Source organism: Equus quagga, chromosome 13 (genome assembly GCF_021613505.1).
Source record: "Equus quagga isolate Etosha38 chromosome 13, UCLA_HA_Equagga_1.0, whole genome shotgun sequence".
NCBI lineage: Eukaryota > Metazoa > Chordata > Mammalia > Perissodactyla > Equidae > Equus > Equus quagga.
In genome coordinates this window covers 39,419,145-39,442,414 of record NC_060279.1, presented here as the reverse complement: position 1 = coordinate 39,442,414, position 23,270 = coordinate 39,419,145, and the positions used below count along the sequence as shown (strand labels likewise).

At 37.1% G+C, this 23,270-nt stretch overlaps 1 protein-coding gene across 3 annotated transcripts in view; it reads right to left on the bottom strand.

Moving 5' to 3' along the window:
- The window catches only part of GATAD2B (GATA zinc finger domain containing 2B), an 89,503-nt gene that overhangs the window by 26,252 nt on the left and 39,981 nt on the right, over window positions 1-23,270 (bottom strand). For 2 of the 3 annotated variants that reach the window (XM_046683995.1, XM_046683996.1), the window contains exon 1: window positions 20,828-20,856. The exons of the other annotated variant lie outside the window; for it this stretch is intronic. In XM_046683995.1, the coding sequence (XP_046539951.1) occupies window positions 20,828-20,841 (14 nt within the window). In that variant the 5' untranslated portion in view covers window positions 20,842-20,856. Of the gene's footprint in view, window positions 1-20,827; window positions 20,857-23,270 lie in introns of those variants that run through there. 3 annotated transcript variants of the gene reach the window in all.

Sequence of the window (23,270 nt, the reverse complement as noted above, 5' to 3'; positions counted from 1 at the left end):
ATACATATATATATATATATATATATATATATATATATATACAATGGAATACTACGCAGCCATAAAAAAGAACAAAACCGTCCCATTCACAACAACATGGATGGACTCTGAGGGAATTATGTTAAGTGAAATAAGCCAGATAGAGAAGGACAATCTCTGTATGACTCCACTCACATGTAGAAGCTACACATGTAGATAAAGAGAAGAGAATAGTGGCTACCAGGGGAAAGGGGGCACGAACAGTGGGCACAAAGGGTGTAGGGGTGCACCTACAACACAACTGACAAACAATAATGTACAACTGAAATTTCAGAAGATTGTAAACTATCATAATCTCAATAAAAATTTTTTTAAAAAGCAAAAAAAAGAAAGCACTTTCTTTAAAAAAATATACACTTTATCATAAATTCTAATAAATATTTACCTTTCTAAAATCTAAAGACTTTTTTTTTTTTTTAAGGATTGGCACCTGGGCTAACAACTGTTGCCAATCTTTTTTTTTTTTCTGCTTTATCTCCCCAAACACCCCCCCCCCCGACCCCATACACAGTTGTATATCTTAGCTGCATGTCCTTCTAGTTGTGGGATGTGGGACGCCACCTCAACGTGGCCTGATGAGCGGTGCCATGTCCGCGCCCAGGATCCGAACCCTGGGCCGCCGCAGTGGAGCATGTGAACTTAACCACTTGACCATGGAGCTGGCCCCTAAAGACTTTTAAATAAATAAGTGAGCAAAAAATATTTTCATTTCTTATGTTTCCACTATTTTTTCTTACTGATTTCTTTCCTTCTGACCTATCTTCCAAATAGTCACAACATGGAGCTGAGACTTTTATCGTTGTACATGTTGAAGAGATTCATGTTTTCTTTACTATGAAATATTTCTAACATGGGAAAAGTATATAGGATAATAAACAAAGGTCAAATCATAATATTTTGCCCCTATTTTATTTTTTAATTCAAATTTTTATTCTGAGATAACTGTAGATTTGTATGAAGCTTTAAGAAATAATACAGAAAGATCTCCTGCACTCTTTACCTAGTTTCCCCCAATGGTAACATCTTGCAAAACTATCATATGATATCACAACCAGGATATCAACATTGATATAATCTACAGATCTTATGCAGATTCCCCAGTTTTACTTTTATTCATTTGTATTTAGTTCTATACAATTTTATCACATTTGCAGGTTCCTATATCCAACACAGTCAAGATACAAAACAGTTCCATCACCTCAAGGGTCCCTCACATTGTCCTTTTATAACCACATCCACCCTCTTCCCCACTATTCCTCAAACCACATCCCACACCCTGATGATCACTAACCTACATTCCATATTTAAAATTCGTCTTTTCAAAAATAATACATAATTAGAATCATACAGTATATAATTTTGGGATTGGCTTTTTTCACTCAGCATAATTCCCTTGAGATTCATCTAAGCTTTGCATGTACCAATAGGTTGTTCCTCTTTATTGCTGAGTAGTAGTCCATGGTACAGATATACCACATTTATTCACCTGCTGAAGGACAACTGAGTTGTTTCTAGTTTTTTGCTATCACAAATAAAGCTGCTATATTCATGTACAAGTTTTTGTAGGAAGTAAGTTTTCACTTATCTGGGATAAATGCCTAAGGGTGTGACTGTTCAGTCATATGGCAAACGAATGTTTAGTTTTATAAGAAACTGGCAATCTGATTTCCACAGTAGTTGTACCATCATATATTCCCATGAGCAATGTTTGAGAAATTCAGTTTATTCATATCCTCACTAGCATTCAGTGTTGTTATTATTTTTTATTTAACTCATTTTGATAGGTGTGTAGTGATATTTCATTGTGGTTTTAATTTGCGTTTCCCTAATGACTAATGATGCTGAACATCTTTTTATGTGCTTATCTGCTATCTGTAAAGCCTCTTTGGTGAAACTTCTTTTCATGTCTTTATATATGTATCTATATAGTATAGTTTATGTATTTTTATAAATTATATTTTAAAAAGTAGTTCTTGTACGTATCCTTTTTCATTTTGCTTTTCAATATTCAATTTTTAAATATTTAAAATTTATCCAAGTAAATGCATGAAGCTCTAGTTCATTTGTTTCAACCACTGTGTAGAACTCCACAGCAAAATATACAATTTAGTAATCCACTCTCCAGTTCAACATTTAGGCATCCATTTGTTGATGTGAAAACCAATGCTGTGATTTCCACTTCTGGCCAATATGGTATAACACAGGCTGGATTTACCCTCCCACCTGAAAGAACAAAAAAAAAACCCAGAAAAAAAATACATGAAATGAGTGTTTTCAAGACATTAGACATCAGGTAACAAAGGAGAGTAATTCCAGACTGAGGAGAAACAAATGAGGTGAGCTTTACCACTGTCCTCATTTACTGCCTTCAGAGAGTTTCTAGGATATGGTGTGGGGAGGGGGAGGTGGAGCCAGGCAGCCTCCTGAGTTGAAGAGATGGAGATGAGGGTATAGTGAGACAAAGAGAGCTAGATTTCAAAAAGGACTGAGTACCACAGAAGTAAGAGCTGCAGAAAGATGGCTATAACAAAAAAGACAGCTAAGTGTTGAGGAGCATGTACAGAAATTGGAATCTTCATACAATGCTCGTGAGAATGTAAAATGGTGCAATCACTTTGGAAAAGAGCTTGGCAGTTCCTCACAAAATTAAACATAGAATTATCATATGACCCAGCAATTCCATTGCTAGGTATATACCCAAGAGAACTGAAAACATTATCTCCACACAAAAATGTGTACATAAATGCTCATAGCATTATTCATAATAGCCATAAAGAGGAAACAATGTTCATCAAGTAATGAACAAACTGTAGTATATCCATATAATGGAATATTATATAGCCATAAAAAGGAATGGAGTACTGATACATGTTACAACATAGATGAACCTTGACAATCTTATGCTAAGTGAAGGAAGCCTGTCACAAAAGGCCATATATTGTATACCCATTTATATGAAAAGTCTAGAATAAGCAAATGTGTAAAAACAGAAAGTAGTTTTGAAGTTGCCTATGGTTGAAGAGAGGGGCAAAATGGGGAGTGACTACTAATGGGTAGGGAGTTTCTTTTTAGGGTGATGAAAATATTTTAATCTTACATTGTGGTGACAGCTGCACAACTCTGGGAATATACTAAAACCACTGAATTGTACACTCTAAATGGGTAAATTTTATGCTATGTGAAATTTATCTCAATAAAGATGTTAAAAAAATATAATGGATGATATTAACAGCAGATTAGATATTACAGAAAAAAAGATTATTGAACCAGAAGACATAGCAATAAAATTATAAAAAAACTGAAGATAAAAGAAGGAAAAAAAGCATTAGAGGACTAGTGGACAACTTTAAGCAGCCTAATATATGGATAATTGGAGTTCCCCAAGGAGAGGGGAGAGACGGAGTGGATGTAAAATATGTACGAAGAAATAATGCCCAAAAATGAATAAACGTTTAAAACTATAAACCTACAAAATCCACAAAGCTCAACAAATCCCAAGCACAAGAAACATGAAGAAAACTATACTAAGGGACGTCATAAGAAAATTTCTAAAAACTACTACAAAATCTAAAAAGTAGCAAAAGGGTGTGCACGCAGGGCATGTTATGTAAAGATAAGGATAACATCAGATTTCTTGTTGGAAACAATGCAAAAGAGAAGACAGCAACATCTTTAAAATAACTGAAAAAAAGACAAAACCCCACAACCTGACAACCTACAATACCATATGTGTTAAAAAACATCTTTTAAGAACCAAGGTGAAATAAAGAACTTTTCAGTCATTTTAAACTTCCTTTATCAATCTTCTCCTTTACATTTATATTTATTTGTATCCGAAATGTTCCCCTAATTATGGCCTTTGTCAAAGCTTACTTTGTCTCTCATCAATATGAGGACATCAACTTTCTGGTTAGTATTTATCTAGAACATTTTTTTTCCATTCTTAATTTCAACTTCTGTGCCTTTTTGATAGTATTTACCTGAATTTGTTTTTCCACTCAATCTGAAAATCTTTTTCTTTAGCTGGCTAGTTTAGTCCATTTACATTTGTTATCATGATTAGTAATATATTTGGTTTTATTTCTACCATCTTCTGTTCATTCTACTATCTTGCTTGTTCTGGGCTTCTTTTTTGCTCTTTTATGCCTTCTATTGACTGGACTGATTTAAGTTTTCCTTATTCATTTTTTTCCCCCAGTCCTATCTTGTTTTGAGTGCCTATCAAATCAGTCATTATTATTAGCATGATATACATACAGTCAAAGCTAATATATAGATCTACCCACGATTTTTTTTTGCCCACCATTCTTACTGGATTCAAATTCTTTTTTCCTTATGATATCCTTTATTAGTTCTTTTAGTAGAAGATGTAAGCAGTAAATATGCTCAAGTCTGCCTGAAAATGTTTTCATTTCATCCTCACTCTAGAAAGCACAGAGTTCTAGTTGACTTATTTTCTCTCTGGCATGTTGTTGAAATATTATTTGAACATATTTTGCTGGAATGTTAATGTTGAGAGGTTTAGTTTAAGTCTAATCATTCCTTTGCAGTAATCTGGTTTTTTTTCCCTCTCTGGTTGCTTTCATAAGTCCTTTGTCTTTGATGTTCTACAAAAACTATAGTACCACTAATGTGTTTAGTCTTATTTATCCTTTCAGGATTCACTGTTTTTTCCTGAAGTTGAAGATTCACATATTTGGCAAATCTGGAAAATTCTCAGCCATAATCTCTTTGCATATTGCTACTCTCTCCATTTTCTCTAGTCTATCCTAGAACCCCTATGAGATGTATCTTTGGTCATCTCATTCTGGTCTCCACGTCTCAACCTTGTTTTCATATTTTCCATTTCTTTGTATCTCTATGCTGTATTCTGTGTAATTTCCTCCTATTGTTTCTAATTCTTTCTTTGGCTACGTCGAATATGCTGTTTAACAAACACACATCTACTGAGTTTTTAATTTCACTGATCTACTGCAGAACAGATCAACTTTAAATGCACAGTAGAATCATCCAAGGAACTATAAAAAAACCAAAAACCAAAAACACAAAAAACTGATACCATAGGTCCCACTCCTAAAGATTCTGATTTCACTGGTCTGCCATGGGACTCAAGCATCTTTACTTTGATAAACTCTCTGGCTGGTTTCATTATTAAGCCAGTGTTGAGAATCATCCCATTTTCATATCAACTTGCTATAATATTTCTCTCACCCTCAGAAAATCTTCCCATGACTTCTTGTTCTGTTCTATTTACTGTCCCACTTTGCTGTACATTCCATAGCAAAATTCCTCAAAAGTCTTATCTATACTGTCTCCCCTCCTATTTTCTCTTGAAACTATTTCAGTTCAGATTTTTGTCTCCATCAATATAAAGAGACCATCTTTTTCTAAGTCACTAATTAACTTCATGCTGCCAAATCGAATAGTTTTTTAAAATCAATCTTCACTTTACTTGAACTTTCAGCAGCATTTAACCAAACCAATACTTCTTCCTTCCTGAAATGCTTTCCTCACTTGCCCTTTAGGATTTCACACATCTGGGTTCTCACCCTACATTCATGACCATTTATTCTTTTTTTTAATTGAGATACAATTGACATATAACATTAAATTAATTTCAGAGGTACAACATAATGATTCAGTATTTGTATATATTGTGACATAATACCACAATAAGTCTAGTTAACATGCATCACCATATAGAGCTACAAACTTTTTTTCTTGTGATGAGAACTTTTAAGATCTATTCTCCTAGCAACTTTCAAACATACAATACAGTACTAATAACTGTAGTCGCCATGCTGTACACATCCGTGATTTATAACTAGAAGTTTGTATTTTTTGACCACCTTCATTCATTTCGCCCACCTCTGCCAAACCCTGGCAACCACCAAGCTGTTCTCTGTATCTCTGACTTCAGTTTTTTTGATTTTAGATTCCACATATAAGTGAGATCATCCGGTATTTGTTTGACTTTTTCACTTAGCATAATGCCCTCAAAGTCCATCCATGTTGTCACAAATGGCAAGATTTCCTTCTTTTTTTAAAAGATTGGCACCTGGGGCTGGCCCCATGGCCGAGTGGTTAAGTTCACGCGCTCCACTGCAGGCAGCCCACTGTTTCATTGGTTCGAATCCTGGGCGTGGACATGGCACTGCTCATCAAACCACGTTGAGGCAGCGTCCCACATGCCACAACTAGAAGGACCCACAACGAAGAATATACAACTGTGTACTGGGGGGCTTTGGGGAGAAAAAGGAAAAAAATAAAATATTTTTTAAAAAAAAGATTGGCATCTGAGCTAACAACTGTTGCCAATCTTCGTTATTCTTTTTTTCCCCCCATGCTTTTTTCTCCCTATATCCCCCCAGTACACAGTTGTACATTTTAGTTGTAGGTCCTGCTAGTTGTGGCATGTGGGATGCCGCTTCAACATGGCCTGATGAGCAGTGCCATGTCCACACTCAGGATCTGAACCCTGGGCCGCTGAAGCGGAGTGTGCAAACTTAACCACTTGGCCACGGGGCCAGCCCCTCCTTCTTTTTTTATAGCTAGTATTCCATTACACATAAACATCCACACCACATTTTATTTATCCATTCATCCATTGATGGAAACTTAGGTTGCTGCCACATCTTGGCTATTGTAAATACTGCTGCAGTGAACATGGGGGTACATATATCTTTTCAAGTTCGTGTTTCCTTTTCTTTGGATAAATGCCCAGAAGTGAAATTGCTGGATCACAAGACAATTCTAGCTTTAATTTTTTGAGGAACCTCCATACTGTTTTCCACAGTGGCTGTACCAATTTACATTCCCCACAGTGCACAGGGGTTCCCTTTTCTCCACATCCTCACCAACACTTATTTCTTGCTTTTTTTTTTTTGAGGAAGATTAACCCTGAGCTAATTGCTGCCAATCCTCCTCTTTTTGCTGAGGAAGACTGGTCCTGAGCTGACATCCGTGCCCATCTTCCTCTATTTTATATGTGGGACGCCTGCCACAGCAGGGAGTGTCAAGCGGTGCCATGTCCGCACCCAGGATCCGAACTGGCGAACCCCGACCACCAAAGCAAAATGTGCACACTTAACCGCTGCGCCACCGGGCCGGCCCCTATTTCTTGCCTTTTTGGTAACAGTCACTCTAACAGATGTGAGGCGATATCTCATTGTGGTTTTGATTTGCATTTCCCTGATGATTAGTGATGTTGAGTACTTTTTCATGTACCCATTGGCCATCTGTATGACCATTTATTCTTACTCTCCTTCACTAGTTTCTACACATCTTCCTAACTTCTAACTGAAGGCATGCCCTTGGACTCAAACTTGTAATTTTTCTTTATTTATACTCATTCCCTACATAATCTCGTTTTCCTACGGCTTTAAATAGCATTTCTATGCTATTCCCAAATTTATATTCCTAGCCCTTATCTCTCCTCCAAAATTCTCTCTACATTCAACCGCTTAATTGACACCTTCATTTGGATACCTAACATGAATTTGTGTTCAAACTTATGAATTTATGTCCAAAACTGAATTCTTGAACTCCCTGGATGAAAATTCTCTCTTCCCCTAGTGTTTCCCACCTCAGTAAATGACAGCACCATTCAACCAGCTGCTCAAACCAAACACTTTAGTCATTCTTGGTTCCTCTTTCTCACACCTGACATGCATCCCATTTGTAAATTCTCTCAGCACTACCTTCCATGTATATTTCAAATCTGACCTCACCACTTTCTCGTTGTTGTCCTAGTCCAAGTTATTGTTTTCTCCTGCCTAGACTATTGCAATTCTTATTTTTTCCACTGAGGTGACAGTGCTTTATAACATTACATAAATTTCTAGTGTGTATCAGTGTATTCTGACTTCCGTCTTATTGCAATTCTTTTTAACTCTGCTTCTACCCTTGCCCCTCTTCAGCCTATGTTCCACAGGGAAACCAGAGTGATCTAAAAGTTAAGTGAGATTATATCACTACTTTGCTCAAAATGCTTTAATGGCATCTGTGGTGGTTTATAAACACTGTCCCCCAAAATTCTTTCAAACTCCTCACACCAAAAGATGAGGGGATCTATGTCCCCTTCCCTTGAACCCGGGTTTGTGACTGCTTCAACAAGCAGAGTACAGCAGAAGTGATGCTGGGTGACTTCTGCCACTGGGTCATACATAAAAAGCAATGCAGATTATGCCTTATCCACTAGAACACTGAAATCTGCAGCAGTGAACTGCTTTCTGAGAAGTGCAACTACCCTGAGACCGCCATGTTGCGAGGAAGCAAAGCCTTAGAAAGAGGTCACATGTAGACACTTCAGCTGGTAATCCTACTCTTTGAGTCATCTCAGTCTAGGGACCAGCCAAGAAGGTGAATGAGCCCCCAGATGGTTCCAGCCCCCCACTAACACGGCTTCCCAGCTTCTGCATCTTCCCAGCTGCAGCACCAGACATCGTGGAGCAGAAACAAGCCATCATCGCGGTGCCCGATTTGAATGAATTCCTCACCCAGAGAATCTAGGAGCATAATAAAACAACTGTTTTAAATTACTAAGTTTTAGGGTAGTGCAATAGTAACAAGAACAGCATTCCAAGTCTTTACCATAGTCTATAAGACCATACATAATGTGGCCCACTACAGTGTGACTTTATATCTGTTACCCTCCCATCACTCACTCTCTAGTCAGTTTAGCCTCCTTGTTCTCCTCTGATAGCCACATGGCTCACTCCCTTACTTCATCTCAGAAAGGCTGTCCCTAATGCATCTGTTAAGAAAAAAACAAAAACAAAAACATAGCACCTTCAATCATTATTCTGTCAACCTGTCCTTATAATGCTTTACTCTTCTTTATGGTAATTATTATCACCTGGCCTATTATATTTGTTGGTCTGTTTCCCATGCATTAAAATGTCAGCTCCCTGGCACAGGGCTTTTTTTTTGTTTTCTATTTTATTCAGTGCCTGGCTCATAACATCTACTAGACAAATACTTGCTGAACAAAAGATCATATTCTGCATTTTTAGATATTCTTAGTTCTTTTTTCTTTTTTTTTCCCCAAAGATTTTATTTTTCCTTTTTCTCCCCAAAGCCCCTAAGTACATAGTTGTATATAGTTTAGTTGTGGGTCCTTCTAGTTGTGGTACGTGGGATGCTGCCTCAGCATAGCCTGATGAGTGGTGCCATGTCTGCGCCCAGGATTCAAACCCGTGAAACCCTGGGCCGCCAAAGTGGAGCACGCAAACTTATATTTGGTTCTTTTTTCAAATCTGTCTCCCACAAAGTATTTTTTCTTATCTTTTCAAATCTTTGTATTTCATAGTTTAAATACACTTATTTTATGGACTACAGTCAATGATCTACTATCTCAAGTTCTCAGCTCCTGCTGCTTGTTATATCTATGACTCTTGTTCTTGGTAAATGAATTGTCGTCTTGTACCTTTTGTCATTTTTTTGTGAGCCTTGTCTTCACTGGGACTTTATCTGTTGGAATCCTGTGTAGCTTGGACTGTGGACCTGTTCCTCTAGAGAAGTTTTTCAGTATGCTTCTACCAAATTACTCCAAGGGTATAAAACATTCTGAATAATCTTTTATATTTATTTCTCAGCTTGGGGATTTCAGACAAAAATAATTTGAACCCATATGAGAATAGGTCTACATTTAAATTTTCAGGGGATACTCCCACCCACCCCTAGTCAGAATCCAGGCTAAGACAGAAAAGTTTCCTTGAACTAGGGGGTGAAATTTTTTAAGGTCACCTCCTTTCCCTGAGCATGTGCCTTTAAGGCTCCCGGCTTTATATGGGGATTCTCATCTCTAACTCTGCTCCATACAGGCGTAATGCTTTCTCTCTGGACCCTTCATGAGCATTAAAACCAAGTCTTTTGATTACTGAGACTAGAAAGGCCCCAGAACTGCCACAAGCATTAAGTCACACGCACACTGCTCATTTTCAGTTCCCCTTTTATTTGTGGCCCCTGAAGATTTTCCTTTCAGGCTCAGCTATACCTTTAAAAGAAGTTTGTTTAACAAAAAAGAAGTTTGTTTTATTTTATCCAGCATTACTAGGTGTTTTATAACGGGATTACAAAAGATTTTAAGGTTATATGGTTTGCCATACTCTAGAATCAAAAATGACGACGGTCTGGAAGTTTAAAGTTTATTTTCATAATAACTAGTTCAGTATGCTTTCAGAGCAGACAGGCCTTCCAGCTTCAAATAAACAAGATAATTCTATACACTACTAACTGCAAAGGGAAAAAAATACCTTAACAATGGAGAGACCTTGCTGTCACCCTGACCTAGGGATCAAACTTGGCAGTGCAAACAGAGACAATCAGGTTATCATGTTGCCTCCTGATGTGATGCAGTATGAAGTATACTGTATCTTCCATGAAGTATTTTTCCAAAAGCATATAACCTTTACATTGAAGTCCAATTTAGAGGAAATACAAAGAAATCAGAGAACAAGCTAAATGATACCATATGGAAACAATGTAACAAATCTACAGTGTAGAACATGTGGCAAATCGACAAGTCTGGTCTCTTCAAAAGTTGATATTGGGTGGGGGGTGGGGAGGCAGTGCAGACTATTCTAGATTAAGAGACACTTAGAGACAGACCAAATGCAATGTGGATGATATCTGACTGGATCCTGGTTTAAAAAGAAAGCTACAAAAAATATTATGGGGAACAAATGGGGAAATTTCAAATGGATTAGGTATTAGATAATATTGGGGAATTATTGTTAATTTTGTTAAGTGTGATAACAATATTGTGGTTGAATAGGAAATTATCCACATTTTTTGAAGAAGCAACTGTATTAGTTTTCTAAGGCTGTTGTAACAAAAGAACTACAAACTTAATGGCTTAAACAATACTAATTTTTATCCTACAGTCTGGAAGTCATAAGTCTGAAATGGTTCTCACTGGGCTAAATTCAGGTATCAGCAGGGCTTCTACATTCCTTTTGGAGTCTTTAGCAGAGAATCAATCTTCTTGCCTTTTTCAGCTAGAAACCACCTGCTTTCCTGGGCTCACGGCCATTTCTCCGTCTTCAAAGTCATCAATGTTGGGCCCACTCCTCCTCCTCAAGCTGCCACCTTTCTGATTCTCTTCTGCCTTGTTCCAGTTTAAGGACCCTTGTGATTACACTGGGTCCCACCTGGATAATCCAGAATAATAACCACATTTTTAGGTCAGCTGATTAGCAATCTTAATTCCATCTGCTATCTTAATTCTGCTTTGCCATGAAACTGAACATATCCACAGAACCTGTGGATTAGGGCGTGGACATCTTTGGAGAATGGGCATTATTCTGCTTAAGACAGCAGTCTTAAGTATTTAGAGGTATTACTTTGAAATGGTTCAGGAAAAATATGTATATGTTATATATCAATGAAGCAAATATGACAAAACGTTCATCACTGACTCAAGATGGTAGTTCTAAAGCTGTTCATTGTATGACACGATATTTTTCTATATAAACATTCTCAACTTTTTTAAAAATTGAAAAGTTTTTAGATTTTTAATTTAAAAAAACAGGCAGAACAGAAAGGAGGCCTTTAAGTTGACCACAGAGAACAGGAAAGTAATGTGGCAGAATACAGAGAGTGTGTGACATACAACTTAGCAGCGATTTTAAGGTAAAGTGCATGCAGCCCTCCTGATACTATGGATATGGTTACCTGCTGGGCTTGTTAGGGATAAAGTTGCTCTTTACATACAGATGACAGGTTCCTACCTGAAGAATGAGATCATTCTCTATGTTAGTTGTCAGAGTCCTACTAATGCCTTGGGGAAAAAACACAGATAAGAAATCTGTACTCCTTATGTCTTGTTTTTATATTTAAAAAGGAATAAATAGTATGCTTTATAAATCTGTACAAATGTAACTTAAAAAATACATGTAGCTCTGGCTTGCCTTTGCTACAGTATCCTTTCATAGAAAAAAGACTCCCTTGTCTACTGTGGGCACTAATAAAACTAGTTACACCTGATAAAATTTTCATGTTGCAAAATATGTAAAGATTAGTCACCAAATTCGCTGTATTCATCTATCGAGGTCAGAAAGTGGAGTGGTAAAAAGGAAAAAGAGAGAGAGAGGGAGAATTCAGACTACAGAAGTTCAGAATGGGATAGTCCTGGTAAATAAATCCTTATGACATTTATAAACAGGAAGTGCTGAAACCATCACCCATTCTTCTATTTGAAGAGGAGGCAACTCCTGATTTGCTTTCTGCCAGTAGGAGACAGATATCAATCAGCCAGAGGTCTAAGACCTGTTCACTCCCACTTAATACTTTAAATAACTCCAAATCAGACAAGCCAACAACATAAAAAGATGGAGGAAATGAGAACTTCCATCTCACTGAAGGGGTCAAGTGAAGATTCTCCAGAAATCAATCCTAAAGTTTTGGAGCACCTAGTACGTACACAGAGAGTATTGCAAGAAATACAAGTAATTCAAGGATGAATTCAAGGATCATATAGTAATTGAGAAATCTGGAGATGTGTTTACCCTCAAATAGAGAAGAAGGAATTTAGTAATAAGAGTGTTAAAATGTGGATGATGGGGCCAGCCCAGTGGCATAATGGTTAAGTTTGGCCTGCTCTGCTTCAGTGGCCCAGGTTTGTGGGTTCGGATACCAGGCACGGACTTGCACCACTCATAAAGCCATGCTGTGGCGGCAACCCACATACAGAATAGAGGAAGACTGGCACAGATGTTAGCTCAGGGCCAATCTTCGTCACCAAAAACAAAACAAAACAAAAAAGCAGGGGCTGGCCCCGTGGACGAGTGGTTAAGTCTGTGCGCTCCGCTGCAGGCGGCCCAGTGTTTCATTGGTTCGAATCCTGGGCACGGACATGGCACTGCTCATCAAACCACGCTGAGGCAGCGTCCCACATGCTACAACTAGAAGGACCCACAACGAAGAATATACAACTATGTACTTGGGGGCCTTGGGGAGAAAAAGGAAAAAATAAAATCTTAAAAAAAAAAAAAAAGCAAACAAAAAAAATGTGGATGACTTCAAGAATAGAATATGGGTCTCAGATTAGATACTTCTGATTTCTTCCCCTTTCCTACAAGATTCTTCTTGAGATTTATCAATGTAAGGAGACAGCCTTTCCTCTATGATTCTTACTCCTTCTCTTGTATTTCATATTTATAATAGATACTATCATTCCCTTGATCAAGTTAGAAACCCTGAAGTCATGTCAGACAGCTCCTTTCTACTTCACTCATTCAACAATTTTTTCATAGGTTCTAATATACATATTTCCTTGATTTTAAACTCTGATATCAGAGTTATCTTATAATCAATGGCATCTAACAAGTGACAGAATTTTTTCTTTCTTAATGGTTCATAAAATATTGATACATCTTAAAATCAATGGCATCTTAGATTCCATGCAATACCATATTTATGAAATGCCTACTATTTATTACTAGTATTATTCTAGGCACTGGGGATATAATACTGAAAAAAGTCACTATCCTCATGGACTTACCATTCTAGTGGGAAAAGGAAACAATAAACAAACAAATAACACACGCACACATACACATAAAGCAGCGATAAGTACCTTGAAAAAAGTTAAACATGAAAAGGTTGTAGAGAGTGTTAGATGGTGGGGGGGGGGAGAGACTATTCTTAAAAGCACAGTTGGGAAAGTCCTGTCTAAAGAGAGAACATTTGAGCTAAGTCCTGAATTAAATGAGGAAGTGAACTGTGTATGTATCTGAGAAAGAATCTAACAGGTAGAGGAAACAGCAAGAATGCTGCTTGAGACAGGGTGGTGCTTATTATGTGCAAGAAACAGTAAAAAGGTGAAGATGAAGTGAAATATCCAAGAGGGAGAGTGGTAGGAAATGAGGAAGGAGAGGTAATCCAGGGGCCAAATCAGGTATGGCCTTGAATCACAAGGATCAGCTGAAATATACTTTGAAAGAAAGGCCAATAGAAATATTGATGTACTGGATGTGAAATATGAGGAAAAGATTAGTCAAGGATGATTCCAGGGCTTTTATTTCTACAACTGAGTGAATGATGAGGCCTTTTACAAAAACGGTGAATAAATCTCATCTATAAGATGTTTTATACTAACCATCTGGTAACCACTAAACAAATAACAAGAATAAATACACAAATTACAAATAAGAAGAAATCCAATACAGAAATTTACATACCTGAATTAGTAATCCAAAAATCATGGGACAAGAAACAAAGGAAATGCAAGAGAACTGGAAAACAAGAGATAAAATGGCAGCGGTAGGCCCCCACATTTCAATAATCACTCTAAATCTAAATGGATTGAACTCTCCAATCAAAAGACACAGAGTGGCAGGATGGATCAAAGAACAAGACCCAACAATATGCTGCCTCCAGGAAACACACCTCAGCCCCAAAGACAACCACAGACTCAGAGTGAAGGGATGGAAGACAATACTCCAAGCTAATAATGAACAAAAGAAAGCAGGTGTCACTATACTAATATCAGACAAAGTAGACTTCAAAGCAAACAGATAAAGAAAGACAAAGAGGGAGAGTATATAATGATAAAGGGACACTCCACCAAGATGACATAACACTTATAAATATATACGCACCCAACACAGGTGCACCAAAATTTGTAAAGCAACTCTTAACAGAACTAAAAGGAGACATCAACAACAATACAATAATAGTAGGGGACCTCAACACCCCATTAACACCAATGGATAGATCATCCAGACAGAAAATCAACAAGGAAATTATAGAATTAAATGAAAAATTAGACCAGACGGACTTAACAGATATATATAGAACACTTCATCCAAAAACAGCAGGTTACACATTCTTCTCAAGTGCGCATGGAACATTCTCAAGGATAGACCATATCTTGGGAAACAAAGCAAGCATCAATAAATACAAATGAAATAATATCAAGCATCTTTTCTGATCATAATGCTACAAAACTAGAAATCAACTACAAGAATAAAGCAGGGAAAGGTGCAAAAATGTGGAGATTAAACAACAAGCTACTGAACAAACAATGGATTATTGAAGAAATTAAAGAAGAAATCAAATTTTATCTGGAGACAAGTGAAAATGAAAACACACCATACCAACTCATGTGGGATGCAGCAAAAGCAGTCCTAAGAGGGGAATTCATTGCAATACAGGCTCACGTCACTAAACAAGAAAAATCTCACATAAGCAACCTCAAACGACACCTAACAGAATTAGAAAAAGAAGAACCAACAAAGCCCAAAGTCAGTAGAAGGAGGGAAGTAATAAAAATTAGAACAGAAATAAACAATATTGAAACAAAAAGGACAGTAGAAAGGATCAATGAAACAAAGAGTTGGTTCTTTGAAAAAATTAACAAAATCGACAAACCCTTAGCCAGACTCACTAAGAAAAAAAGAGAGAAATCTCAAATAAATAAAATTAGGAATGAGAGAGGAGAAATCACAACAGATACCAAAGAAATACAAGGGATCATAAGAGAATACTACGAAAAACTATATGCCAACAAATTGAACAACCTAGAAGAAATGGACAAATTCCTAGACTCTTAGAACCTCCCCAAACTGAATCAGGAAGAAATAGAGAATCTGAATAGGCCAATGACAAGTAAAGAAATAGAAACAGTAATCAAAAACCTCCCCCAAAATAAGAGTCCAGGACCAGACGGCTTCTCTGGAGAATTCTACCAAACATTCAAAGAAGATTTAATACCTATCCTTCTCAAAGTATTCCAGAAAATTGAGGAAGATGGAGCACTCCCTAACACATTCTATGAAGCCAACATCACTCTGATCCCCAAACCTGACAAGGACAACACAAAGAAGGAAAACTACAGGCCAATATCACTGATGAACATAGATGCAAAAATCCTCAACAAAATTCTGGCAAACCGAATACAGCAATACATCAAAAAGATTATACACCATGATCAAGTGGGATTTATACCAGGGACACAGGGATGGTTCAACATCCGCAAGTCAATCAATGTGATATACTACATTAACAAAATGAGAAAAAAAACCACATGATCACCTCAATAGATGCAGAGAAAGCATTCAACAAGATCCAACATCCATTCATGATCAAAACCCTCAATAAAATGGGTATAGAAGGAAAGTACCTCAACATAATAAAGGTCATATATGACAAACCCACAGCCGACATGATACTCAATGGACAAAAACTGAAAGCCATCCCTCTGAGAACAGGAACAAGACAAGGGTGCCCACTTTCACCACTCCTATTCAACATAGTACTGGAGGTGTTGGCCAGAACAATTCGGTGGGAAAAAGAAATAAAAGGACTCCAAATAGGCAGTGAAGAAGTAAAACTCTCGCTCTTTGCAGACGACATGATCTTATATATAGAAAACCCCAAAGAACCTATAGGAAAACTATTAGAAACAATCAACAGCTACAGCAAAGTTGCAGGGTATATAATCAACATACATAAATCAGTAGCATTTCTATACACTAACAATGAACTAACAGAAAAAGAACTCAAGAACTCAATCCCATTCACAAAGGCAAGCAAAACAATAAAATACCTTGGGATAAATTTAACTAAGGAAGTGAAACATTTATACAATGAAAACTACAAGACTTTCTTGAAAGAAATTGATGACGACATAAAGAGATGGAAAGACATTCCATGCACATGGATTGGAAGAATAAGCATAGTTAAAATGTCCATACTTCCTAAAGCAATCTACAGATTCAACGCTATCCCAATCAGAATCCCAATGACATTCTTTACAGAAATTGAACAAAGAATTCTAAAATTCGTATGGGGCAACAAAAGACCCCGAATGGCTAAAGCAATCCTGAGTAAGAACAAAGCTAGAGGCATCACAATCCCTGATTTCAAAACATACTATAAAGCTACAGTAATCAAAACAGCATGGTACTGGTACAAAAACAGGTGCACAGATCAATGGAACAGAATTGAAAGTCCAGAAATAAAACCACACATCTATGGACAGCTAATCTTCAACAAAGGAGCTGAGGGCCTACAATGGAGAAAAGAAAGTCTCTTTAACAAATGATGCTGGGAAAACTGGACAGCCACATGTAAAAGACTGAAAATTCACCATTCTTTTTCACCATTCACAAAAATAAACTCAAAATGGATCAAAGACCTAAAGATTAGGCCTGAAACAATAAGTCTTCTAGAAGAGAATATAGGCAGTACACTCTTTGACATCAGTTTCAAAAGAATCTTTTCGGACACTGTAACTCCTCAGATGAAGGAAACAATAGAAAGAATAAACAAATGGGACTTCATCAGACTAAAGAGCTTCTTCAAGGCAAGGGAAAACAGGATTGAAACAAAAAAACAGCCCACTAATTGGGAAAAAATATTTACAATCTACTTATCTGACAAAGGGTTAATCTCCATAATATATAAAGAACTCACACAGCTCAACAACAAAAAATCAAACAACCTGATCAAAAAATGGGCAGAGGACATGAACAGACATTTCTCCAAAGAAGATATAAGGATGGCCAATAGACACATGAAAAGATGCTCATCATCACTAATCATCAGGGAAATGCAAATCAAAACTACACTAAGATATCACATTACACTGTTAGATTGGCAAAAATATCCAAAACCAAGAGTGACAAATGTTGGAGAGGTTGTGGAGAAAAAGGAACCCTCATACACTGTTGGTGGGAATGCAAACTGGTGCAGCCACTATGGAAAACGGTATGGAGATTTCTCAAAAAGTTAAAAATAGAAATACCTTATGACCCAGCCATCCCACTACTGGGTATCTATCCTAAGAACCTGAAATGAGCAATTCCAAGAGTCCCATGCACCCCTATGTTCACTGCAGCATTATTCACAATAGCCAAGACGTGGAACCAACCTAAGTGCTCAGCAACTGATGATTGGATAAAGAAGATATGGTATATATACACAATGGAATACTACTCAGCCATAAAAATGGACAAAATCGTCCCATTCTCATCAACATGGATGGACCTTGAGGGTATTATGTTAAGCGAAATAAGTCAGACAGAGAAAGACGAACTCTATATGACTCCACTCATAGGTGGTAGTTAACATATAGACAAGGAGAACTGATGGGTGGTTACCAGGGAAAGGGGGGGGGTGGGGGGAGGGCACAAAGGGTGATGTGGTATACCCACAATATGACTAACAATAATGTACAGCTGAAATTTCACAAGGTTGTAAACTATCATAATCTTAATTAAAAAATGGTGAATAACAGGCTGTTTGGAATGAAAAATAAAAAGCATAGTTCTAACGTGTTAAGTTTGAAGTGCCTATTAGCTACAAGTCTAGAGTTGAGGAGATGTTTGAGCTAAAGATATAAATTCAGGAGTCACAAACATACAGACAGAATTGAAAGTCATGGGGGTAGACAAAATCATTTAAGAAGTAAATGCAAACAGAGAAGAGGTCCGAGGACTGAGCTTTGGGGTACTCCGATATTTATAAATTGAAGAGAACACTAGCAAATAAGACTGAGGAGCAGTCTGTGAGGGAGGAAGAAAAGAAGGAGAGTATGGTGTCCCAGAAGCCAAGTGCCTTTTTCCTCACCAGTCTAAATATCTCTGAAGATCTAAATATCTTTGGAGCCTCTCCATTCTTTCCAACTTTCCTGCCATTCCACAATTCAAAATATCATCTTTCCTCTCTTAATCCATAGCAAATGCTTTAAATGATTTTGTGGTCTCAGTATGCAAGGTCCTCCCCAACTCCCATTCATCTTCCACATAGCCAATAAAGTGATCTTAAAAAAAAAAAAAATCTAATCTCACCATCCCATCCTTGATGCAAAGACTTCTCATTACCTACAACAATAGCACACAGGTCCCTACATCATCTGGTCCCAATTTACCTTTGCAACTTTATCTTCTGCTACTACTGCCCCTAAGTATTTTATGGGCTAGGCGTACCAACACATTCTTTCATGCTTCCAAGCTTTTCAATGTGCTATTTTCTTTACCTAGTAAATCCTCCAACTCTTACTTTAAGACTACACAAAGACATTTCTTTCATTGAATGGAGTGACAACATGTCTAGTTTTCACAGGACAATCCCAGTTTATACTTGTCGTCCCCTCATGATGATTAACAGTGTTAATGTTTCACCTTTAACAGTGTCTCAGTTTGGAGACTAAATTAGATGCTCACCCTATCTATGAAAACTTCCCTGTTCCCCTAGGCAGTTTTTCCTTCCTCCGTGTTCTGAAAACATTTTGAACATGTCAGTACCTGTTTCATTAGTGAACTACTTGCCCATTTCCCTTAAAAAACTGTGAGCTCCTAGAGGTCAGGAATCATCTGTATTATTATTCGTTTTCTCATCTCTAGCACCTAACCTGTACATAACAGGCACTCAAATTTTTTTTTGTTGAATGAAATTCTATCTTCAAGGACCTATATCTCCTGCAAACACTCTGAGAAGAGGAGGTAGGCAGAGAAGAGAAAGGGTATGGAGCTGGGCAGCAAGCCTGAGACTGGGAGCCAGTTGGGAGAAGGGGTAATCTGCCCCAGGATTCATAAGAAAGGACTTCATATACAAGAAGCAGCGGAAGTGTGGAGACTACCTGTCTCCAAAATGCATCCAATCTATTAGAAAAATATGTTACATACCTTCAAAAAGTTATTATTTCAGACATTACAAAGAAACATCACAAAGCTATATATTTAAAAAATATAAGCACGCTACTGGAGTTCAGAGAAAGACTGCACAAGTCTAGGAAAATTTTTATAAGCTGGAATTTAATCAGCTCTGTATATTGCAAACATTATGGGGCAAATATATAATTGAATAGTAAGCTCTTTGCCATATCTCTCTATATCCCTTGTTGCTGACAAAGTCCCTGTTCAATAATAATATGTTCAATAAATGTTATGATTAATATAACTTACATTAGTTTTTTAGCTTGCAATGTACTTTTTCATATATTATATTTTATATGATCCTCATAACATCCCTATAAGATAGGCAAAGTAGTAAAACTGTCTCAATCTTACAGATGAAGAAATCAGGCTTCCTGGGATTTGTAGAAGAGACTAGGTTTCCAGCTTGCCAGTTTCAACACATAACCATTTTCATTTTCTGAAGAGCAATGCTATCAAAGTGTGGTCCATGGACCAGTGCTGGTCTGTCAACTGTTACCACTCCGCAACAAGATAAGCAAAGAAGTTGAGAGTAAGCTTTTAGAAACTTTTATTTTAATATGACAGAGTAACTTTATGCCTGTTGAATCTAACAATAAAAAACTAGGCTTGTATTTTATATATCTTTTTTTATTCCCCTTTTCTAGTAATTCATTTCACTGTATTTACAAAAGTATTGGTTCATGCTATATTAGAAAACAAAACAAAAAATTGGTCCTTCCCCACAGATGGTTTAGAGAAGTATCACTATAGAGGACAATGTGGACCAATGTGTGACCCATGGATGGAACCCAATAAATTAAGTTTTATCATTTTCCTTTTATGTTAAATCAATGTTTCTCTAATTATCATTTTAGCCTCCACCATCAGAATTACTTCAGCTATGTATTTAAAATGCACCTTCCCAGGCCCATTTCAAAGTAATAAACTGGAATTTCTGAGGGTGGGATCAAAGAATCTGTATTTAATCATGTTTTCCTGGTGATTATTAGGCCCTCTATAGTTTAAAAATGATTGCCCTAAACTTTCAAAAAAGAAACAGTCAAGTAACCAATCTAGGGAGTACACAATTACATAAAAGAATAGAAGTTAGCCACATTTTTCCAACCTCCTTCAGAACTTACCTATAAAACTCCATTTTTTTGGTGTAAAGTAGAACAAATGTAGGCTTTCCTTAGGAATATTTTTAAAGTAACACTTAAAAGAAGAAAACAAAAAATTATTTTTCATGTTTTATACTACTAATAAAAACAGGCTGTAGGAGAGAAGTTTTGAACAGTTGTGATCTTTCACATTGCTGTGAAAAATGCAATCTCCTAGGTACATTTCATACACATATACTCAGGAGAGCCTCTTTTCAGATAACTATTTTTCAAATGATACATTTATCATACAAATCTGAAAACAGTTGGGGGAAATGCACTTCAATAGGAAGAAAAGTAACAAGGTGTGTACTGGGGGCAAAGGGACAAGAGGGGAAAGGAGAGTAACAGTTGAGTGATGGCTAAATACCAAAACTGTAGGCTAAGAACTAAAGAAACAACATTTCATTTAATTCTCATAATATTCCTATGAAGTCCATATTATCCCCATCCTGAATGAAGTAACTGAGACTCACAAAAACTAAATAAACCTGCCCAAGGTCACACAACAGGAAAGTCATGTTTAAAACCTAGGTCTAATTCCAACGTCCAGGACGCTCCCCTTACACCACACCAAGGACGGTAAGTGGGTTTCAACTCTCATGCCAAGTTCATTTTATTTATGATAGTCACTTGTAACATCCTGTTAAATCAGTAAAGACTTTTGTTCAATTATTGACTGCCATAGGTACAACATACGAAAACAGGAGCACACACATAAACCAAGTATTTACCATATCCACACTCTCATAATCAGACTAATAAAAGCCAGAGGCATTTCAATTCAGTGCACTGTGAGGGTAACCACATTTTTGTACTCTAAAAAAACAAGAGCTGGGAGGTGGTCATGACAGGGAAACAGCAGCGATCTACAAGCCTTAGGAAAATCTCACACAAGTTTTTGGCTTCACAAAAATTCTCCAGACTATCCCTCAAGAATATTCATAGCTCTATATACTAAATTAGTCATAACAGAGAAGGGAGAATGTGATAAGCCGTGGCCTAGCTAGATATTTATTCCACAAAGAGTAGGCCTAATAAAGCTTCTCTAACAACAATTCACGTACTTTAAAGGGACAAACATAGTCATACAAATGAATTCTATCTCAATGGTGCTTCAGAGATTAGTGGGCTCGTGTCCTCTACTTGCAATTGTACGGCTGAATGAATGGCCATTTATCTCCCACCAAACTGGAAGCAAACCACTTCCAGGTCCTGACAAAGATCACGGAGCAATGGCCCTGTTCTGCATGTCTCCAACCTACCCTAATGCAAACCAGATAGCTGAGTTCCTTCCAAGCTACCTAATGCTTCCTACTGCCAATCAATCCCAGCAATTAACTCTGCACTTTCCAAGGACGTAACCTATGTTAGTTCCCTAAAGGAACTTACACACATATAAACCAAACTGCAAAACAAATTTCTCAAAAGGGGGTAAAAGCCCCTAAGCGAAAACAAAATGGCTACAGACCAGGTTTCATTTTAGATGCTATGGAGTGAAATTATATCCAAATGTACCATTTTATTGGAGAGGCTGCTTCCGTACAGTCCTAGAGGTAGCAATCTTTGGAACTGAGCAATTGGTGGAATAGAAAAGGGTGTGGACAAGGGCTTGAGAAGAGTATGCATTAATGTGGATATCTAATCTCTATTAACTATTTCTCATTAAGAGGAGATTTAGATAACATGGAACCAAAAGAGACCACTCTGATCTCTGTGTTTATTATACTACAATGTATCTGGCAAAATTATCAACTACAGGTTAGAAATAAATCTGGAAAATCAGAGAAAATAACCTGACACAACTATAAAAGACACTGGCAGTTTACTACAACCATCACTAAAGCTGCTGCAAAGCATCAAGCATGCAAAGAAAGAAGCTGGGGTCCAAAGAAAAGTACAATTCACTTTTATCAACTTCCTGCTGAGCCAAGACTTACTTCTCCAAATTAAAGCAGCAAAAATTACATATACAACAATGAATCAGAATTCATCTTAAGCCCATCTTAAGGTAGGATAGGATATCATGGGTCCGACTTAAATCAATCTCCTACGCTGAAAACGAAGGAACATTAACCCTTTGACCTAAACCTTGTTCTATTTTTCTGACATAGTATGCATTTACTTATTGTCTGTCTCCTTCCATCACTGAATTTTTAACTCTATGGAGAGAGGGACTTGTCTACTTTGTTCACTGCTATATCCCCAGTTCTCAGATAAGTTCCTGGCACTTAAAAATCACTCAGTAATTTGTTAAATGAATAACTGGACCCTTCATCTGCATGCTGTCTTGGTAGGGGACAGGTGAGGGGCAAAGACTGAGAAAATGCTACAGAATTCTAATTTCAAGGGCAGAACTGATTCATTTCTGCTATTTCAGGATTATTTAGCCTTCTTACTAGATGAAGATTTCTGACAGTTACTC